The following is a 21278-nucleotide window of genomic DNA, read 5'->3' as shown; positions in this document are numbered from 1 at the left end:
GTTCTGGGTGTACAATATAGTAATTCAACCCTTACAGACAACACCAGTGCTCATCCCAAGTGCATTCCTTAATTCCCATCACTATTTAATCCATCTGCCAACTCCCTTCCCCTCTGGTAACCATCAGTTCATTCTCTATGTGATGAGCCTGATATCCTGTTTCTTAACAAATTAGTTACAAGGTTCTTCTACCTTTAAATACTCAAGAAATTAGTATATTCAAGCACTTTAATAGACAGTGGTCCTGTTATTTGTAAGCAGAAAGATGGAATGTTAAATATTTCCCATTAAATGCAGCACTAAGAGTAGGTTCATATTTTATACATAAGATAGACAGTAGCAGTTTTTTTTTTTTTTTTTAAAAGCCCCCAAAATGGGGCTCAAACTCAAGGCTCTGAAATCAAAACTTGCATCTACCAACTGAGCCAGCCAGGCACTCTTTCGCAGCTTAACTTAATATGCCCTATTAACCCCCAATTTTTTTGTACATGAAATGTAACTTCTATTTTCCATGGTGTCTATAAAAGTCTTTCCTAACTCATTGAATAGAATTTTCCCAAAGAGAAAAATTCAAAATTCACAATTAATTTTGTTTGTAAACGATTTTGGATTTCAAACAACATTTATATGTTGCCTGAAAATTTCAGTTACCTGGGGAAAAAAACATGAAGCTTTACTGTGAAAACAGAAAAATACTTTAAAAAATTAATTCATAGAAAGGGAAGAAAGCTTAAAATACAACATATTAATTTCTGTATGATACATATTTGTATACTGACAAATAATGATGTAAGCTAAGCTACTAAAAATAATATAAAGGAATTGAAAGAAATCTGAAGGGCTGGTATTAGGCAGTATTTAAGGTTTGCTCAGGAGGCAAAAGCAACTTTTTTACTACTAGAAGATTCAAGCAGTTAGAGGGGTATGCAGACTTTACTAAATATTTAGGTCTCTTCCACTTTTTTTTTTTTTTAAGATTTTATTAATTTGACAGAGATCACAAGTAGGCAGAAAGGCAGGCGGGGGTGGGGGTAAGGCAGGCTCCCTCTTGAGCAGAAAGCCCAATGCAGGGCTCAATCCCAGGACCCTGAGATCATGATGTGAGCTGAAGGTAGAGGCTTAACCCACTGAGCCACCCAGGCGCTATCTATTCTACAGGATTCTTGGAATTTTATTAGGCAAAAACCTGATAAGCACTTATGACGACAAGGAAGAAAAAAGAGAAAATATACTAGGACCTCTGATTTATTCCAAAATAATTGACCTGGGGAGAGAAGGCCAGAGGCAAGTTGTGAGGTGAGAGGATTATGAATGAAGTAAGAGTAACTAGAGGATAGGTCTGTGGGAGTTCGCTGTTAATGCTTTATTTCATAACAGAACAAACCAAAATATCCTTATCCTGAAAGCTACAGCAATTAAATAATCTTGGTCACTACCTCTAACAACACTAAGAATGGTTTTACTTAAAACAATAGCAACAAAATAAATGGGTAGTAATAACTGAGAGGTTAAGCAGAATGAATTAAGCATGGTATAATAATCTCTAAGCTGGCCACACATATAATACATATTTGGAATATATGGACATAATAAAAGTGTTAATGAGTTTGATGATGTCACAGTAATAAGCTATATATTAACTAATTACTGGTTATTTTAAAAGGATTTTCCTTTCTTCAGTTGCTATCAACAACTCTTTCTTCTTTCATATCTTGGCTTCTACAATGCCCAGAGTTATTTTAATACTTTTTGTTAAGAAGTATTTCTATATAAGATCTCTATAAAAAACTTGGAATAATATAAAAAAGGATGATTGGGGGGGAAAATTACTAGGTCTATCCCCTGCTTTTTTTTAAAGATTTTATTTATTTGACAGAGAGAGACACAGCAAGAGGGAACACAAGCAGGAGCAGTGGGAGAGGGAGAAGCAGGCTTCCCGCTGAGCAGGGAGCCCGACAAGGGGCTCAATCCCAGGACCCTGGGATCACGACCTGAGCCAAAGGCAGATGCTTAACGACTAAGCCACCCAGGTATCCCACCTTACTTTCTTATTTTTCATTTCCCAAGTTCACGGGTTTAATTTTTAACATATAAGATATTTGCATGTGTATGTTAAACCATCTTCAACATTGTAATAGGCATTTCCCAGATTCTAAATTCAATTAAAGCATTTAACATTTCTAATGTTAGCCTGAAAAACAATGCTATTTTCAATATTCATTTGAGTTAAAAAAAAAAAAAGTCCTTGTCTGTATGTCGGATGGTTATTTAAGCATGTTCCCCAGAAGATCAATTACTGGTTCAAAGAACATGAGTTATTAAAAACAATTAGAACCACTTCTGATTATGAAAAGTGACAAATACTGTTGAGTCAGGTCTGGAAAAACATATAGAAAAGGATAATGGAGAAGAAAATTACCTTAGTTATGTAATCCAGAAACAATTTTCTTTCTACTCTTTCACTTAGTCGTGCAAATGAATACATACATTGTTTCAAACTTGGGAAAGTTCTCTAACCTTTGTGAGCCTCAACATCCTTATCTATCAAATGAGGAGGGCAGGGGCGCCTGGGTGGCTCAGTGGGTTAAGCCGCTGCCTTCGGCTCAGGTCATGATCTCAGGGTCTGGGATCGAGCCCCGCATCGGGCTCTCTGCTCAGCAGGGAGCCTGCTTCCTCCTCTCTCTCTCTACTTGCCTCTCTATCTGCTTGTGATCTCTCTCTGTCAAATAAATAAATAAAATCTTAAAAAAAAAAAATGAGGAGGGCAGCAGTAAATGAAATCATTCCAGTGACAAGCTTAATAAAGTATCTAATACATAAGTAAGGCTTCAAATACTATTATTCTACTGACAACTGCTTATTTATATCATCTATTTTTCTATAATCTTTGCTTTTTTTTCTTGATTTTTAAGGTTGTTTTAATAGTAAGGGCTATAACACCTATTTCTACCTTATGTTGCAATTTTTCCCAGTTTGTCATTTGCCTTTCTATATTCTCCAAGGTGCCTTAAAATTGCATGCAAACTTTTTAAAAAAAGTATAAATTATTTTCTTTGCTCATTTCTTTCAGTATTTCTATATCAAAAAACTCTTCTAATTTTGGATAGGGTCATCAAGGAAGTTCTTTCTGAAGGTAGAACACTAAAGACCAGACCAGAAAGAAATTAAGTCAGCTATACACATATCTTGGGCAAAATCATTGTAGATAAGGCCATTAAACTATTCCTTTCAATATTAAACTCATTTTCTATTTAACTGTGCCAAGAACTTCCTGAACACAACTGAAGAATGGTAATACTAGTTTTCTTTTTCTGTACTATTTTATTTTGTAAGATGATCTGGGTATTCTCCATATTTATATTATGCAACAATTTAAAGTTTGAACACTTCCTCAGGTAATGGTCTACCTAAGTTTTCTGCCTTATTTAAAGCAATTTTGTTTGCAATTTTCTACAATTTATTCCATTTTATTTGGAGATGCTAAATATAGTTATAATATAAAAATCTAAGAAATCTCTAAGTCTGAATAGGATTTTCTGAGCCAATATTCCTCTTGTATTTGTTCTTGCCTAAAGACTATATCTAGGAATTATATACTCAATACAAGGTTCTTCTTTTTTCTAATTCATTTGGTTGCACTGTTTATTGAAATGCATTTTTCCCTGTCATTTGACTTGAATGATTAGTTTGCTTTCTCACTTACTAATAAAACATTCAGCTTATAGATTTGATATTTGATCTCAGGTGTCTTCATGTCTCCTAAATCTAATATGTGATGCTCATTTAAACTTTTTCTTTTTTGACAAAATACTTTCTTCTAACGGTCTGCTATTTGGGGTAGTTACTTTGGGAAGAAAGGAATAGCTATTTTTAGAGTTCCATTACATTATGCTACAAAACGCTGGGTAAGATCTGCTTTTTAAAATTTGTAGTCTCATTTTGCTGAGTAGCAATTTGGTCCTCTGAAATTATGGCCAATTTTTGTACATACTCTATAAAGACCTAAGAAAGTGCTGGTAATGCAACTTAATAGGTGATAATTCTTTGTTTTTGACTAATAACCTGTCATGGAAAAATGGTTCCTCAAAACAATACTTCTATCTCTATTATTGCAAGTTTAAAAATTCTGGTTCTGTATTTTATCACATCAAGTTTATTAAGTCTTGTACTTGTGGTGTGGAATACATCTTTATCAAAATGAATTTACCTTTACCTTGAGGTTAGTTTTGGCATTAATATTCATTACCAGCGATTTCTTCTATTCAATGTTTACATGACATTTTTGTTAATTATTTATTTCACGTTATATTTTGTTTAGGAGATTCCTTATAAAGAACATAAAGGAGTGTCAGACATAGCCTTTACATAAGAGATTCCCATTTTTTAGTTTACTGATTGTGTGGCACTGTGCAAGTCATTTAAATTCCCATAGTTTCTCTTGTTACTCCATCTAATTTTTCTATACTTCTGACATATATTAAGCACCGAACAAATAAACGAAAAATGACAAAATTTTTATACGTCCTAGGACTAGATTTTTAAAATCTAAGTGTCTTCGCTTTCTAGTGAAAAAATTTCATGTATTTACATGTTATTCAAGATTTTATTTTTAATTATCTTATTTTATAACACGTACACACTCATTTTTTCATCTTATGCTCTGATTTATTTGCTCATACCTCATATCAAATACTATAATGCAAAACACTAAAGAAATAATTACTTAGAGGACACTAGTAGAAAGAAAATTGCTTTTTCTTGGCAAACCATCCCACAATATACAAGAAACATTTCTCAAAGCTCTCTTCTATCTGATCTTTACTATGGCCAACTGATTAAGGAGGGAATTTCCCTCTCCTAGGAGCTGTACAATCTGAGCATGTTAAAAAGTGCCAACTGAAGTCTAGGTGCAAGGAACTCAAGGTTGCTGAATGCCACAAAGTCATCCTTGATTTTGTCTTGGCTGTTTCCAATCTTTGAATCAATGATTTCTTCCAGTTTCCTGCCAGTACATTCCTGTTTTGCTTAAGTGATCAGTCAGGGCTGGTTGCTATTGCTTACAACCAAAAGCATTTTATACGTATCAATAATCTTGAATGATCTCATTTGATTTTTTAAAATCATTTGTTTAGTATTTGAGGTTTTTTAAAAAAGATGTATTTATTTGAGAGAGTGAGAGAGAATGCACACATGCCAGGGAGAGTCAGAGGGAAAGAATCCTGAGCACACTCCCTGCTGAGTCCAGAGCCCAATTTAGGGGTTCAATCTCAGGACCCTAAGATCATGACGTGAGTAGATATCAAGAGTTGGATGCTCAACTGACTGAGCCACCCAGGCGCTCCTAATAAATGAATTCTTAATGCTGATTCATTAGTCTGCATGTACAGCATATTTTTTAAGATACCTACCAAGAAGGACATGTAACTGTTATATTTTAAATCCTTGCATTATTTTTTTTTAAATTTTTTTATTTTTTCAGCATAACAGTATTCATTATTTTTGCACCACACCCAGTGCTCCATGCAATCTGTGCCCTCTACAATACCCACCACCTGGTGCCCCCAACCCCCCCACCCCCCCAACCCCTTCAAAATTCTCAGATCGTTTTTCAGAGTCCATAGTCTCTCATGGTTCACCTCCCCTTCCAATTTCCCTCAACCCCCTTCTCCTCTCCATCTCCCCTTGTCCTCCATGCTATTTGTTAACCTTGCATTATTTTTTTTAACTTTACATATTTGATAACCCAACAAGGGCAGAAAATTTTTGATTAAATGTTTTCTTCCCAAAACCTATAGATAATGCTTCATACTGTTATACTAACATTCAGATGCCCAGGGAAACTGCAAATTGTCAGTTGACAGCTGTGCATTTTTAAAGTTCCACAGGTAATTCTTTTGCTTGGGAACCACTGCCATAAACTGTAGTGCTCGACTGATATGGGTTGAAGCTTTTTATGTTGATTCACTAGCCCTGAGTGAATTGTGTTTCTCTTTTTACTTTTTACAGTTTGTTTAGATGTTCACTTATTGTCTATAGAGAAGATTTTTGCATGTACTCACTGACATCATAAGTAGAAGTATGAGCCTTTATGTCATACACAAGTTTAATTTTCTGTGTATTATGATGTTTTGACATCTTAAAACCTTTCTGGCTGGGTAAAGGCTGGCCCTTATGGGGCTAGCCAATTAGCTAGCATGCAAACTAACCAATCCAGAGCCAAACCACTTCTATCTGGCTTGTGCTCCCCAAAAAGCAGTATTCCTTTGCCTTAATCATCATCCTTTGCCTAGAGACCATACCTACAGCCCATCACCCACTGAAATTATTCAAACTAGTCAATCCTAAGCCATTTGCCCCGCCATGCCTTTCCTTCCCTATGGAAACCTCAATAAAGGCTGTGGCCTAAGCACCCTCCTTGCTCTTATTTTTTTGCCTCCTCACCACATTTGTGTTTTTTTCCATGTGGCTATGAGTGGTATGCCCCCTGTCTCTAAGACCTATGAGTAGACTACACTTTGTTTTTCTGAGCCTCTCTCCTGGGTCTCCTCTTATACCTGCACCCGACTGACCATATCATAAAAGAACACAAAACAACCCTTCCACATCTTTCCCAACTATTAACTGGCTGAAGTAATAATTCCAAGCTGAACACAATCCAAGTTCCTTAACAGGAGAAAAAAGAAATAAACTACAGTATATTGATATGATGGAATATTATCCTGCCATGAAAATAAACAATCCCATACAGAGTGTTGCATGAACAAAGATACACAAAAAAGTATGCATTGCATGATTCCATTTACATAAGGTATGAAAACAGACATGCTGTCTTAAGTCAAGGAAGTTGTTATTCTTTCAAGAGGAGATTGGGCAGGCACAGGAAGAGTGCATGAGAGACTTTCTGTGGGATTGATCATGTTCTATACCTTAATAGAGGGGCAGCGCTCATTTTGTGAAAATCTACCAAGCAGTGTGTTTATGAAGTGTACACTTTTCTATATGTATATTCTAAAGTTAAGAAAACACAGTATACAGATACAAGAGAATATTAATCAGCCTAAAAAGAAAGGAAATTCTGATATATGCTACAACATGGATGCACCTGGGAGCCATTATGCTCAGTGAAATAAGCCAGTCACAAAAGGACAAATACTTTATGATTCCACTTTTAAGAGGTGCTTATTAGAGTAGTCAAGAAATTTTTTAAAGTTAACAATGACAACAAACTCTTTCTTGCTACAAAAGTAGATACCCAAGCATATTAGAACTATATAAAGGTAAGAGCAGACTCTAAGTTATAGCCTGTAGGGGACCTACTATAAGGTATCTGCACTTCAGAGCACAGATGCAGAGGCAATTACACTGTCTGCCTAGAAAGAGGGGACAGGCCTGCAGAAGGGAAATTGGGGGAGGGAATCACATGTCATGCACTCTAAAATTAAAGTTCTTAGTTGTAATCTAGACAGCTACCAATTTTAATACAAAAAGAAGTATGACGATGTGATGAAATACTAACTCATTCGATAAGGACAGTATTTTCTTTAAGATAAGAAGAATGAAAAAGAAGGAAAACCTACTTCTATATAATCCCAAACTACCTGATACAAGAGAGTTCAAAGTATTGGACAAAAACATTATATTCATATTTTTACTGGTTAATTTTTCATGTTAGAGTATCAATACACAAGCCCCAGACAAAGGACTAAAATCAAATGAGAAATTTTATTTAATTAGTTATTCAACCTACCTATTTGCTCCCCTAAAACCAGGCACTGTTTTGGTATTGGAGCTCCAAATACCATTCCCCGAAGTTTATCCATTGGAGGAGCTTTATTCTGAAGGCCCCCAAACTTTCCGTTACTTCGAATGCGATCTCCATCTCTGGTGAGCAGTGTAGGACAGTGTGTAATTTTAACAACCTATTGTAAGCAAATGAATATTAATTAGCGAGCCTATAAAATGTATTTCAGTTGTTCTAAGAAAGGGGAAATCACTTACAGGTTCTGAGGTTAGAAATGACATGATCATGCTAGTATGTTCAAAACTAAGCTAGTGAAAATATAAGATGAACTGGGGTAAAAACCCAGAGGCACTGAGATGAATTAGATTACTTCTTAAGTGTCAGCCTAAACTGGAATAGTGACAATGCAAATGGAAACAAACTGATGGCTTAATTGGTAAGACGAAGGAAGAGAGAAGCCAAAGAACTCCCTGTTCTGAAAATCGGGCAGTATCAAGGCAGTATCATTCTCTCAGTTTCCTTCTATTAGATAGATAAAAGTTTTCCAGATGACCAAAGGAAAGCAGAAAGAGAATATGAGCCTAAAGAAGACAGATGGAAAAGTACAGGGCTGAATCTTTAGAGGATAATACTATAATTTCAACTATGGGAAGAAAAAAGAGCTAGTAACGTCATAGTTGGGAGTTCTTGGGAGTTGGGAGGAGTTGAATTAGAATTATGTAGTAAAGCCTAAGTCATGGAATGGGAAGTAGGAAGGGTCAGTGAAGAATTAGATGCTTCAGAGAAGTCAGAGAATAAAAGAAAGACATTGGATTTAATATTTCATGATCTTTAAGAATGGTCTTCCAAAAAAGGTTTAGGAAATAGACAAAAATAAAATGTAGAATGAGAGAAGTAGAATTCAAGTAAGATCTTACCACTACTCAAACTGTTAATACACACCACACTGAATGTTGGAAGAGCTAGGGAGAAAGGTCTTCTTGTACTAATCTTTTCTGGGATAGCACATCTCAAAGCAAATGTAGTTAAGTATTAAAAAGCTTAACATTTTGCATGACCCAGCAATTCACTTCTAAGAATTTATTCTGAAGGAAAATCACAGATGTGAACAATGTGCACTCATTGTTTTAATAAAAGATATGAATTTTGCATGTCTCAACATGTTATATAAATTAAGATACATCCACACAATGAAACAGAACATATACATTAAAAAATGATTGAAGAACATAATTTAATAATATGTAAAAATACCAAATTCAATCTAATACTGGGGTTAGTCTCTGAATTATAAAAATAAAAATATTAAATTTGATTTTTAAAAATGAAAAATAGTAGTAAATGAAAAAATAATATAAAATCATGACTAGTATTTATTATTTTATTTATTTTTATTTATATATTATTTTAATATAATTTCAAGATACTTTACAAATGTTTTCCCACCAAAGTGGATACTTTTTTAAAAATTTAAATAAAGGGGTTCCTGGCTGGCTCAGTCAGTAAAGCATGGGACTCCTGATCTTGCAGTTTGAAGTTTGAGCCCCATGTTGGGTACAGAGATTATTTAAAAACAAAAAAATCTTAAAGAGAAAATTTAAATGCAATAAGATGCCTATTTGAAGAAAATTTGAAGAAAAGAGTGGTAAACTCTTTGGTGAAATCAATCTTTTTGTTTTACTATAATTTTGTTTTTCTACAATCACATCTCAGTTTTGTTTTGGATTTATATGTTTTTTAAAAGTGAACATTAAAAATACAAAGTGGAGTCATGTACTATCCATTTATCAGGACTCAGGCAATGTTTTTAAGCATCTGATACCATCTTAAATAATATACATACTCAAATTTATTTTCTGACTTGTCCATTCTCTTGTTAACAGATGAGTTACAAGCCTCGAATAAAAGGAGAGTTTGGCTCCCTTCTACAACAATTCTGCAGATATTGTTCATGGATAGTTTCATGGATAGTTTCAACTCTCAAAGTATCCTTCATGGATAGTTTCAACTCTCAAAGTATCCTTCGATCTTATGGTTCTACACCTCGAAGCACTCAAGAGGACGAAAAAAGTAATGACAGCTTTTAAATATTTAGCGAGTGAGTAACAGTCCTACAGGTCTGGGAAATACCTATTCAAAACGGCTGTGGGGGACTAAAGAGGTGGTGGCATAAACTACAGAGCTGATAGGCTGAAGTAGTATAAATATGAAATATTCAGGAAGAGAAAACAGTATCCAACACTAGCAAAAATAAAGTTACAAAGGGATGCCATAAAAGCCTTTTCTCAGAAAAGCTTTAGAAAAGTACTTAACTGGTGGAATTATAAGAATTGATTCAAAACTTAGGAAGGAAAGTAATCAGTATTTGCTACACAATTCTGAGGAACAAATACTGTCCTAGCTTTTGTCACATACACTCTATTACATTCTTGTTTACTTATTTATTTTTTAAAAAGGTTTATTAATTTATTTTAGAGATAGAGGTAGAGAAGAAGAAAAGGTTTATTAATTTATTTTAGAGAAGAGGCAGAGAAGATCTAGCGAGGGCAGAGAGGAGCCAAGGGAGAGAATCCTCAAGCTGACTTCATGCTGAGTGTGGAACCTGATGTGACGCTTGATCCCATGATCCCTGAGACCATGACTTGAGCTGAAATCAAGAGCTGGCAACTTAACTGACTGAGCCATCCAGGTGCCCCTACATTTCTTTTTTAAAGCTATGGATTGGTGTCTTTTCATCAATTCTAACAAGTTTTCACCTATTAGATTCTTCAGATACTGTCTTATGAGCATTTTCTCCCTCCACTCTAGTAGTCTGATTAGATTTTATTTTCTATTTGAGATTTTCACATTCTGTCCTTCAGAACTCTCAACCTCCTCCTTTTTGTACTTCCACTCTCTGTGGGCTGCAGTCTGAACAATTTTTCTGATCTACCTTCCAATTCACTAATTCTCTCTTAAGCTATTTAATCTTTCCAGTGAGTGTCTTATTTTTTTATGTATATTTTCTAGTTTTAGGAGCTCTATTTATCTTTTCAAGTCAACTTGGTCTTTTCTCATTTTCAATACTTTTCTTGAATTGCATTAAACATACTTAAAAATATTGGCTCTTATGTTCAATATGGAAATCATTTTAGGTATAGGATAAAGATGAATTCTTCCACAGATAATCTGTGTTTCCTCCAATCAGGTATCTAAGGACACTACCAGTCTAGCACCATGTTAAACCAAATGTTTACCTTGAAATTTTTCAGACCACCCAAGTAATATGAATGCAGGTTGCAAAGACAAAGGCCAATTTATTGATATTGATGAATGCTTTAGGAAACCAATTTATTGATATTGATGATTTTTCCCCTTTTCCTCCTAGTTCCAAGGTTCAAAAGAGGAAATTTTCCTGCAATCTCCAGGGGCACTTGGGAGTTGAAATGGAAATGGCAGGTTTTTTGCTCAACTTACACTAAAGTTTAGCCCATTGGGTGATGCAGTTTATTGGGAAAGGGATCTTTTATCAGATTCCCCACTCTGGTTAAAGCCCTGGGTTTTGTCTCCTACCTTCTGAGCCTCTCAAAGGAATGAAAACTGATGCTCAATTTCAATTAGTTTGACAAATGTTCTCTAACCGAAACCCAGCTTTAGTGTTCTACTTACCTCTCTCAGTTCGACCATCACTTAGAAACCTTATATTTGCAGACATTAAGATCCATATCCTACTGTTACATAGCCAGAAATAGCCTTTCAGTTCATCTCTGCATGAATTTCCTGAGTTGTCTAGTCCATCTCTGTATAACCCTCAGTGCCTGGTACTGTGCCTAATAGTGTGCTGGAGCCAGCGAATACTGGACCACAGTGAGAGCCTACTCTCCCAAACACCACATTCAATGGCTGCATATAGGCAGGTGGAAATCAGCTGTGATAGGAAGACTTACACCTTGGGCAAAAGCTACAAATGAGGTTCCCACCACCCCATTCACTGGAGAGCCAATTTTCAACATGTAAATAGCATCCACTGTGTCTCAGTCAAGTGTTCAAATATTGACCGAACTACGTAGAATCTTCTAGATATTATTCAATTTGTTAATCCTATCCTCACTAGTGAGATTTTCATCCTCTCCTAACAGATCCCATGTTGTCATGACATTTAATGGGTATGGTTTCTACTCCATAATTCAGGACATATAAATATGCTAATCACTACCAGAATATAGCAGCTTCTCTATCTACAACTGTTTTCTGGCATAGTACATTATAGTCATTATTAGGTTCCTATGGAAACACTCATGAAGATGTCAAATACTACTCCTCAATTAGGTGTATTATTTGCAATAATCTCACTAATTTAGCTCTTCTAAATCAGGGCACATTTATTTCTTCCTCTTGGCTAAGTCCAAAGAAAATCTTCTCTGACAGTTCTAGTTCCACCATAAGTTGGTGTGATTTGGTTTCTTTATTTGTTTTGAGCTTAAAGTTTCTCATTTAGAAAGTGAGAGTATATTATCTCTAAAGTATCCAAGATTCTAGAACACACTATTTATAGATACTGGCTCATATTTTAAACTGGTCTCTGTTTTCTCTTACATAACCACAAACATTCTTACTCACTTTCAGTTAATTTGCAAGCCTATGTTTTTCACACATGTTTATCACCTAGTAATTCCAAGCTCCTAACACTATACTTATTAAATGTAATACTTCTTGTGTATTAAAGAATTCAAGACCCCTGGATCTCAGATACAAAGATAATGTTCCTTTACTGAAATTTTACCATATTCCAGACTCTTTGCTTAATGCTTTTTATGTATTATTTTATTCAACCTCTAGAACAGTCCTCTGAAAGGCCCCCCCTTTGGAGTAGATTTCTTTTTTTATAATTAGTACAGAAGTGATAACCCTTAGTATATCCAACAGTATACAACATATTTTTCCAGTCTGTTTAAAGTACATAAACTCATATATTTTTATAATTAAAAATTTTATAGGTTACACATAATGTTACATTAGTTTCTGGTATATCACAATATAGTGATCCCACATCTCTGGAGATTATGCTATGCTCACCACAAGTGTAGCTAACATCTGTTACCACACATAACTATCATAGTATAAGTAACTATATTTCCTATGCTGTGTCTTTTATTCTCATGATTTATTCAGTCCATAACTGAAAGTGTGTATTTCCCACTTCTCTTCATCCATTTTGCCTGTCCCCTCCCCACCATAAGCTTATTTTTTTTTTAAAGGCATCATCTTATACGCAATTTTGAAACTTTTCAAAAAATATATTTTGTACACCTTCCTTGTTAGGAAACAGAAATTCATTATATGCTTTTTTAACAGTAACATAAACTCTACTGTATAAATTACTACAATGGAGTTGTCCAATCCTAAATGATGAACATTTAAGACTATTTCCAAAGTTTCCCATTATAAATTCTTTTACTACTCTGATATTCTTACATATATCTCCACATACTTGTGGGAATGTGTCTGTAAGATAAACTATTTCAGTACCTTGTGATGGTATAGAGATGGCTGCAAATTCTTTGCTCCTTCTCCCATAGGGAAGAGAGAGTGTATTCCCACCTCTCCACATACTCCTTGGATCTGGGGTAGCCAGATTTTGAACTGTGAAATTTACTTTCTGCGGCTAGGATGTGAGAGACCTGCAGCTTCTGTCTTAACCGCTTGGAACACCCCTTCTTAAAAACCAGATGCCATCGAAAAAGCCTAAGCAGTGACAAGTAGAGACTCACATGGAAAGATCCCAAGTTGGTCAGCTTATAGCTCCAACTGAGTGCCTAGGCAGCAGCCAATATCAACTGGTCAGTAGGAGTGGGAGATAAACAATAATGGGAACTAATTTCAAGGAAATTAATAATAATAAAGGATATAAAAATAATTTTGAGGAAATATTTCTATGTCTGGATGTGCAGGTTGATTTTCATCTCCAGCCTGTTCAGTGACCAAAATGTTCTTGAAAAAGAAATGGAGAGCCTCAGAACTAAGATAAATCCCACTGCCCAGCCAGTAAAATGTCCAATGAAGTCAAGGATGTCTCTTTATTAAGACCTCAGATTTAAGGCACTATTTCCTAGATTCTCAAAAGTTTCTAAAAAAAATTCCTAATGGCACTATACCACAGCCAAAAGTTTCTAAAAAAAATTCCTAATGGCACTATACCACAGCCCCCTGGGGAGGGGATGTGTGTGAGAACAGTAACCCTGAGTCTGAATCTCTGGCCAGACTCGGCTGAATTCCCAGAAAGTAACCGGTACCAACTGCCAGCTGTGTGAGTGAGGCACTCTGGAGCTCCCACCATCCCAAGCGTAACTAGCCAACACTGCAACTAGCTAACACTACTTGGAGACAACCACAGAGACCTAAGAACTAAGATGTTGTTATCGTTTACAGCCAGTAACTTTTGTGGTGTTTGCTAGGTAGCAATAGATAACTGAAACACTTACATCACAAACTGCTCTTCAAAGTAGTTATGGGTTAAATTTTGTCCCTCAAAATTCCCATGTTGAAGTCCTAACCCCTCAGTTCCTCCAATTGTGACCTTATTTAAAGATAGTGTCTTTACAGAAGTAATCAAATTAAAATGAGGTCATTAAGTTAGGCCCTAATCTAACAAGTGGTATCTTTATAAAAAGGGGACCTGGATAGGCATAGATGTGAACAGACACAGGGAGAAGATGCCCATCCACAATACAAAGAGAGGCCTAGAACAAATCCTTGCTTCATAGTCCTCACAAAGAATCAACCCTGCCCAGACCTTGAATTTGGATTTCAAGGCTCTGGAACTATGAGGCCATCAATTTCTATTATTTAAGCTACTTAGTTTGTGGTACTTTGTCATAGCAGCCCTAACAACTAATAAGTAAGGGTTACACCAAAGTACATTTCCACAACATTATCTGAGAATAATCTTTTTCCAATAACATCATCAAAAGCAGATCAATTGGCCTGGAGTTTTAGATAATTTCAAATCCCAAAAATATGTCTCATTTAAATTTTTTCTTGGCCCATTCATTCCCATATTGTGCCCAGTTTTATACTGCTTGTCAATCTGTAGGATGTAAATTGGTTTCGACAAGGTTAGTCATCTGAATATTATCATAAAATTATTTCAAAATAGGGCCTGAACTTGTTAAACTTTAAAAATACATATTAAAATTAGAGCTACAAAATAAAAAAAAAATTCAAATACATACCTCTTTTCTATAATGATTGGCAGCATCCAAATTATCCAAAATAATGGTATCTCCTAACAGCATACCAAACACTAAAAAATACAATAAATTTTAATTATGACATCATCTTTGGTCATATTAAAATATTAACATATTACAAAATTTTCTTAGAATGGCAACATTAGAATTTTATTTCAATACTTTTCTCTAACAATAAAAAAAGACATTAAAATATCAATAAAACTATAACTTATAAAATAAATAAGAACATAAATTTCCATAACCAGTAATTTGCATATTTGGATTTTAAGTGTAACATCTGTATTAGAAAATCATCATAATTTCCTTTACCTGTTTCACAATGTTCTACATTATCTGGAAATGTTAACAAATCTCGAGCAAAGACTGGATCTCCAATGGGTTTAAAATACAATCTTCCATTTCGGTAATGAGGTAGAGGTCTGAATGAAAAGAAATTTTAAAAATATATTAAAACAAATATATATTTCTTTTTTTTTTTTAAAGATTTTATTTATTTGACAGACAGAGATCACAAGTAGACAGAGAGGCAGGCAGAGAGAGAGGAGGAAGCAGGCTTCCTGCTGAGCAGAGAGCCCGATGTGGGGCTCGATCCCAGGACCCTGGGATCATGACCTGAGCCGAAGGCAGAGGCTTTACCCACTGAGCCACCCAGGCACCCCTAAAACAAATATATATTTCTAATTAAAAAACATAATATAAAAACATGTGTATATATTGTTTATCATTATTGTGATCATTTAAATCAATTACCCATCCATAAGTAACACTCTTAAATGATTAACTATTATGCCCTTCAAAATGAGAATATTTACTATATAAGAATACCTACCTGGTTTATCTGTTCTACTAAAATCAATACAAACTAACTGCTGTTGAGTTTGACAAGGGAAAAAAGAAAAGCAGCCTCTAAAGCTGGCCCTAAATGGGGGTGCCAATAAAATGACTACCTCATGTGGAGAGTGGTCCTAGCATGGACAGGAGAAGAGGCAAGCAAGGCCAACACAGAGACCCATGTGAGGGAAGTAAATGTGGTACTCTGGCTCCCTGTCCCTTCCCACAGAATACAGAATGACAACTGAAGCCTAGAGACAAACAATGGGTTTCAAGAGGTGGCGGCCGACTAGTGTGTCAGAACTTTTCCCTTCCACATGGCGGAGCTTTTCCCACACCTTGAAAGTAGGGGTGCTAGAGGGTAAGGGTGGCTCCAGGAGCTAGTTAACTCAATCCCAGTAAGAGCCACAATACCAGGAACAGAAAGGATAACTAGTTTCTAGTGCAAACATTAGCACTAAATACCAAATCCAGACTTTCCCTAAATCAAAGATATTTAACTTGGTCTTCATGGATTCAACTGATAAAAGAAGCCCTCCTAAAGTGAAAAATTATTACACAAAAAGTATTACTCTTAATGAACACAGCAATTTTGATCTGACTGGATTTCCTGTGTTGTTTAAAATGGGTAGTGACCAGTAGCAGGTGGGGATTTTAGAAGCATAAAGATTTGAGTTCAAATTCTGGTTATTTCCTCAAACTATTTTTAGATTACAAAATGATTAAAGAGCCTGTCTAGTAGATTACAGATTTTATTTAATTATTTGAGAGAGAGAGCATGAGAGAGAGCATGAGAGGAGAGAGGTCAGTGGGAGAAGCAGACTCCCTGCTGAGCAGGGAGCTGTCTAGTAGATTACAAAATGAAATACATGTTAGTTTACTAACACAGTAGACTCTTTAATATATTAGAGTTCCTGTTCTCCGTAAGTCCCTACCCACCTGTAAAGCTTTAAGAATCTGAGAAAATTATCAATTAATACTGTTCTACATTTTTTTGTTTTGTTAACCATTTCCTTTCAGTCTTTAAAGGTCAAAATCAGACTATACATAAAATACTTCTAAATTTGGATAAAAAAAATGTCCAATTGGTTTGCATGGTTATTCCCTAAAAACATTTTAAAAAGTAAATGAGGAAATAATTACTTAAAGAAACCAGATTTATATTAAAATAATAAAACATTCTAACTAGATAGTCTCTTACATTTCAACTTACTGGCAGTTCCTTCTCTACCTAAATGATGACAGCTTACTTCCCAGGATATAAACAGGAAAAAACACATGCATCTACACTCTTATTCCAAATAAAAGAGTTTCATATTTCATCAATGATACGGATCTCTTTCCCATTGTAAAAGCCAAAAATTTGCTTTGGGTTTGTATGTGCCTGTGTTAACTTATATACAAATAACATTTACTTGGCAAATTAAAACACAGCCAGCATATATGAGTAAATACATTGAAATACCCACCTTAATGAAGTACACACATTTGTAATGAAGATAAAAATAATCTAGATAATTTGACTCACTGCTCAGTTTGTTTTAAGCATCTTTTATAGAAGCCATTTTATTATCTTTTTTTAAATTAACATATAATGTATTATTAGCCCTAGGGGTACAGGTCTGTGAATCGTTAGGCTTAGACAGTTCCCAGCACTCACCATAGCATATACCCTCCCCAATGTCCATAACCTAACCACCCTCTCCTTACTCCCCTCACCCCGGCAACCCTCAGTTTGTTTTGTCAGATTAAGAGTCTCTCATAGTTTGTCTCCCTTCTGATCCCATCCCATTTTTTCCTTCTCTACCTCCCCAACCCCCCACTTTGCCTCTCAAATTCCTCATATCAGGGAGATCATATGATAATTGTCTTTCTCTGATTGACTTATTTCGCTCAGCATAATACCCTCTGGTTCCAACCATGTCATTGCAAATGGCAAGATTTCCTTTCTTTTGATGGCTGCATAGTATTCCATTGTATATACAGACCACATCTTTTTTACCCATTTATCTGTTGATGGGCAACTAGGTTTGGCTATTGTGGACATTGCTGCTATAAACATTCGGGTGCACATGCCCCTTCAGATCACTACATTCATATCTTTAGGGTAAATACCCAGTAGTGCGATTGCTGAGTCACAGGGTAGCTCTATTTTCAACTTTCTGAGGAACCTCCATACTGTTTTCCAGAGTGGCTACACCAGCTTGCATTCCCACCAACAGTATAGGAGGTTCCCCTTTATAGAAGCCATTTTAAAATTAAGCACTTTGTTAACAGAAGACATACAAATGGCTAACAGACACATGAAAAAATGCTCAACATCACTAGCCATCAGGGAAATACAAATCAAAACCACAACGAGATACCACCTTACACCAGCTGTAATGGCAAAAATTAGCAAAACAGGAAACAACAAATGTTGGCGAGAATCTGGAGAAAGGGGAACCCTCTTACACTACTGATGAGAATGCATGCTGGTAGCCACTCCAGAAAACAGTATGGGAGTTCCTCAATATATTTAAAAATAGAGCTACACTACGACCCAGCAATTACAGTACTAGGTATTTGCCCCAAAGACAGAGATGTAGTGAAAAGAAGGGGCACATGCACCCCAATGTTCATAGCAGCAGCGTCCACAATAGCCAAACTGTGGAAAGAGCAGAGATGCCCTTCAACAGATGAATGGATAAAGAAGATGTGGTCCATATCTACAATGGAATATTACTCAGCCATCAGACAGGATGAATACCCACCATTTGCATCAACATGGATGGGACTGGAAGGAATTATGCTAAGTGAAATAAGTCAAGCAGAGAAAGACAATTATCGTATGGTTTCACTCATATGTGGAACAGAAGGAATAGCATGGAGGACCATAGGGGAAGGGAGGGAAATCTGAAGGGGGAGAAATCAGAAGGGAGATGAACCATGAAAGACTATGGAACCCAGGAAACAAACTGAGGGTTTCAGAGGGGAGGGGTGCAGGAGGATTAGGAAACAGGAGTGATGGATATTAAGGAGGGCATGTGTTGTGATGAGCACTGGGTGTTATATGTAACTAATGAATCACTGAACACTGTATCAGAAACTAATGATGTACTATATGCTGGCTAACTGAACATAATAAAAATAAATTTTAAAAAAGAAAAAGATATTTCAGAAAAAACCATTACTCCCACTTTTTTTTCTAACCTTTTCCAATCTGGAAGAGTCTTCTTATAAATAGAATCCAGGGGCAACACCTGCTGACGACCTTGGGTTTCATCATAGATACGACGTGCGGCATCAGTGGTCAGAGTGACAACACAGTCCATGTCACTTGCCAGATGCCAAGAAATAACCATTGCAGCTCTATCATCTTCAATTTGTGCCAGGTGTGCAATCTATAAGCCATTTTTAAAAATCAAGTAAAAAACTTTCATATATATAAAAATTTGATATTAAGTATCTTAAAAGCCCACATCTAAACAGCAAAAACTTTTCTGAAATACATGAATTAACAAGAAATTCTCAAGCTGTAGAAACATACTGGCTTGAATAGTAAACGTCTATTCTGCTATTAAATTTTGGAAAAACTCTTCTACAAATTAAACTCCTGTAAATTTTAGAAATGAGCATGTAAAAATATTTAGAATGTTATCGGCTAGTTGATGATGTACATTTTTCATAGTTGATAGCTCTACTATTGAAATGTCTTAATTGATAAAGTAATCATAAAATACATTTAAATAATATACACATACAATAGACAGAAGATTAAGATTCAATTAAAAATAGTTATATATCATACCTTTCTGAATATATACCTTACTCCAATATTATAGTATTTCTTTCCAAAAACAAATCTAAGCATCACAAGTAAGAATCATCTTCTGCTTGTAAGAACACACTGCAACTCAGGGTAATCAGCCACTCTCCTATTTACAAATACTTTAGTCACAAGCATTCTTTTTTTTTTTTTTTAAAGATTTTATTTATTTATTTGATAGAGATCACAAGTAGGCAGAGAGGCAGGCAGAGAGAAAGGGGGAAGCAGGCTCCCTGCTGAGCAGAGAACCCCATGTGGGGCTTGATCCCAGGACCCTGAGATCATGACCTGAGCTGAAGGCAGAGGCTTAACCTGCTGAGCCCACCCAGGTGCCCTGGTCACAAGCATTCTTGCTCAAAGTCTAACAAGATTGAAATTTTGAGGCCAATCAAAACCTCATTTACTACACTGGTATAGTTACATTTATCCTTTATTTTTAACTGTCCATTTTGCAAAAACCTGCCCTAGCAATGAAAATATGTCATTGTTGGAAACATCACAATGTCTACTCCTGTATTCCAATTATCTAAATGTTAGTGGAATAAAGGTAAAAAGAGACAAGCAAAGAAACTAGTACATGTAAATTAAGATGAAAAAAGTGTTCCAGCAAAGGAAGGATTAGAAGAGGCAAATCAAAGTGACTGATCTCATTTTACATGTGACCACAAGTGCTAGGACATCTATCCCCTTTGTGGTTGTTCACAAGTACACTCATCTTATAAATGAGTTCATTTCCTTTTTTAAGATTTATCTATCTATTTTGAGACAGAGAGAAAGTGTGCATGTGCATGCACAGGGTTGGGGAGGGGGTAAAGGAAGAGAGAGAATCCCAAGTAGACTTTCCACTGAGCACGACATGGCTCTATCTCAAAAGCCCCAGATCATGACCTGAGCTAAAATCGAGAGTCAGATGCTTAACCAACTGAGCCACCCAGGCGGCCCATAGGGTAATTATATCTAAGTAAAGCTATGAGTGGATGCCCTCACTAGGCTTCTTAACATTACACTTTCTCCATAAACTTTCAGGTGATATTAAGTATATACACAGTATTTTCTTTTCGGAAAGGAGACATCAGCTCAGGATTTTCACTTGTGTACCATATACAATGTTCTGTTCATTCAAGCCTTTACTACCTTTTCAGCTTCTTTGAGCCTACCCTAGCCATTTTTTATGGATGTTATGAATGTTTCCTCAGGGATAGGAGATTAATGGCAATTAAATGAAAGAAATATAGATGGGATTTCAAGGTATTTGGAATTAAGGAGGGCAAGACTAAAACATCCAAGGTATATTCACAATTATAAAAATAAAAGCAAAACACATTATATAGTTTAGGTGGAAACCTCCTCTTATCCCTTACTACATTCCACAATTATTTATTCTAGTTTTAGAATAAATACCAGGAAGAATTTTTTAAAAGAGGAATCAATGAAGATTAAGCATGATTTGAAGGGAGTGGAAAACTTTCTCTTGATGGTTAGGAGAGGGCTCGTACTCTGAGAGGACAGAGGAGAACCTACATAAAATGAGATTTCAAAGACTTCCCCCAGATTTTTAAAAGGGAAGACTTTAAAATATATTTCTTCTGCTAAAATTTATTTTATGCTTTGGTAAAATCTTACCTATTAAGAATTTTGTATCAAATAAACACTGAAAGTGGAATGT

General features: G+C 35.5%; 1 protein-coding gene across 1 annotated transcript in view; it reads right to left on the bottom strand.

Annotated features, from left to right (window-relative positions):
• Positions 1-21278, bottom strand: part of SMCHD1 (structural maintenance of chromosomes flexible hinge domain containing 1) — a 156464-nt gene that overhangs the window by 13429 nt on the left and 121757 nt on the right. Inside the window, 4 exon segments of the mRNA XM_047697061.1 lie at positions 7748-7919; positions 14953-15023; positions 15283-15392; positions 18997-19187. Of these exon segments, the coding sequence (XP_047553017.1) occupies positions 7748-7919; positions 14953-15023; positions 15283-15392; positions 18997-19187 (544 nt within the window).

Source organism: Lutra lutra, chromosome 12, assembly GCF_902655055.1.
Source record: "Lutra lutra chromosome 12, mLutLut1.2, whole genome shotgun sequence".
Lineage (NCBI taxonomy): Eukaryota > Metazoa > Chordata > Mammalia > Carnivora > Mustelidae > Lutra > Lutra lutra.
The sequence above is the reverse complement of the archived record's forward strand: the minus strand, read 5'-3'. Positions and strand labels throughout refer to the sequence as shown.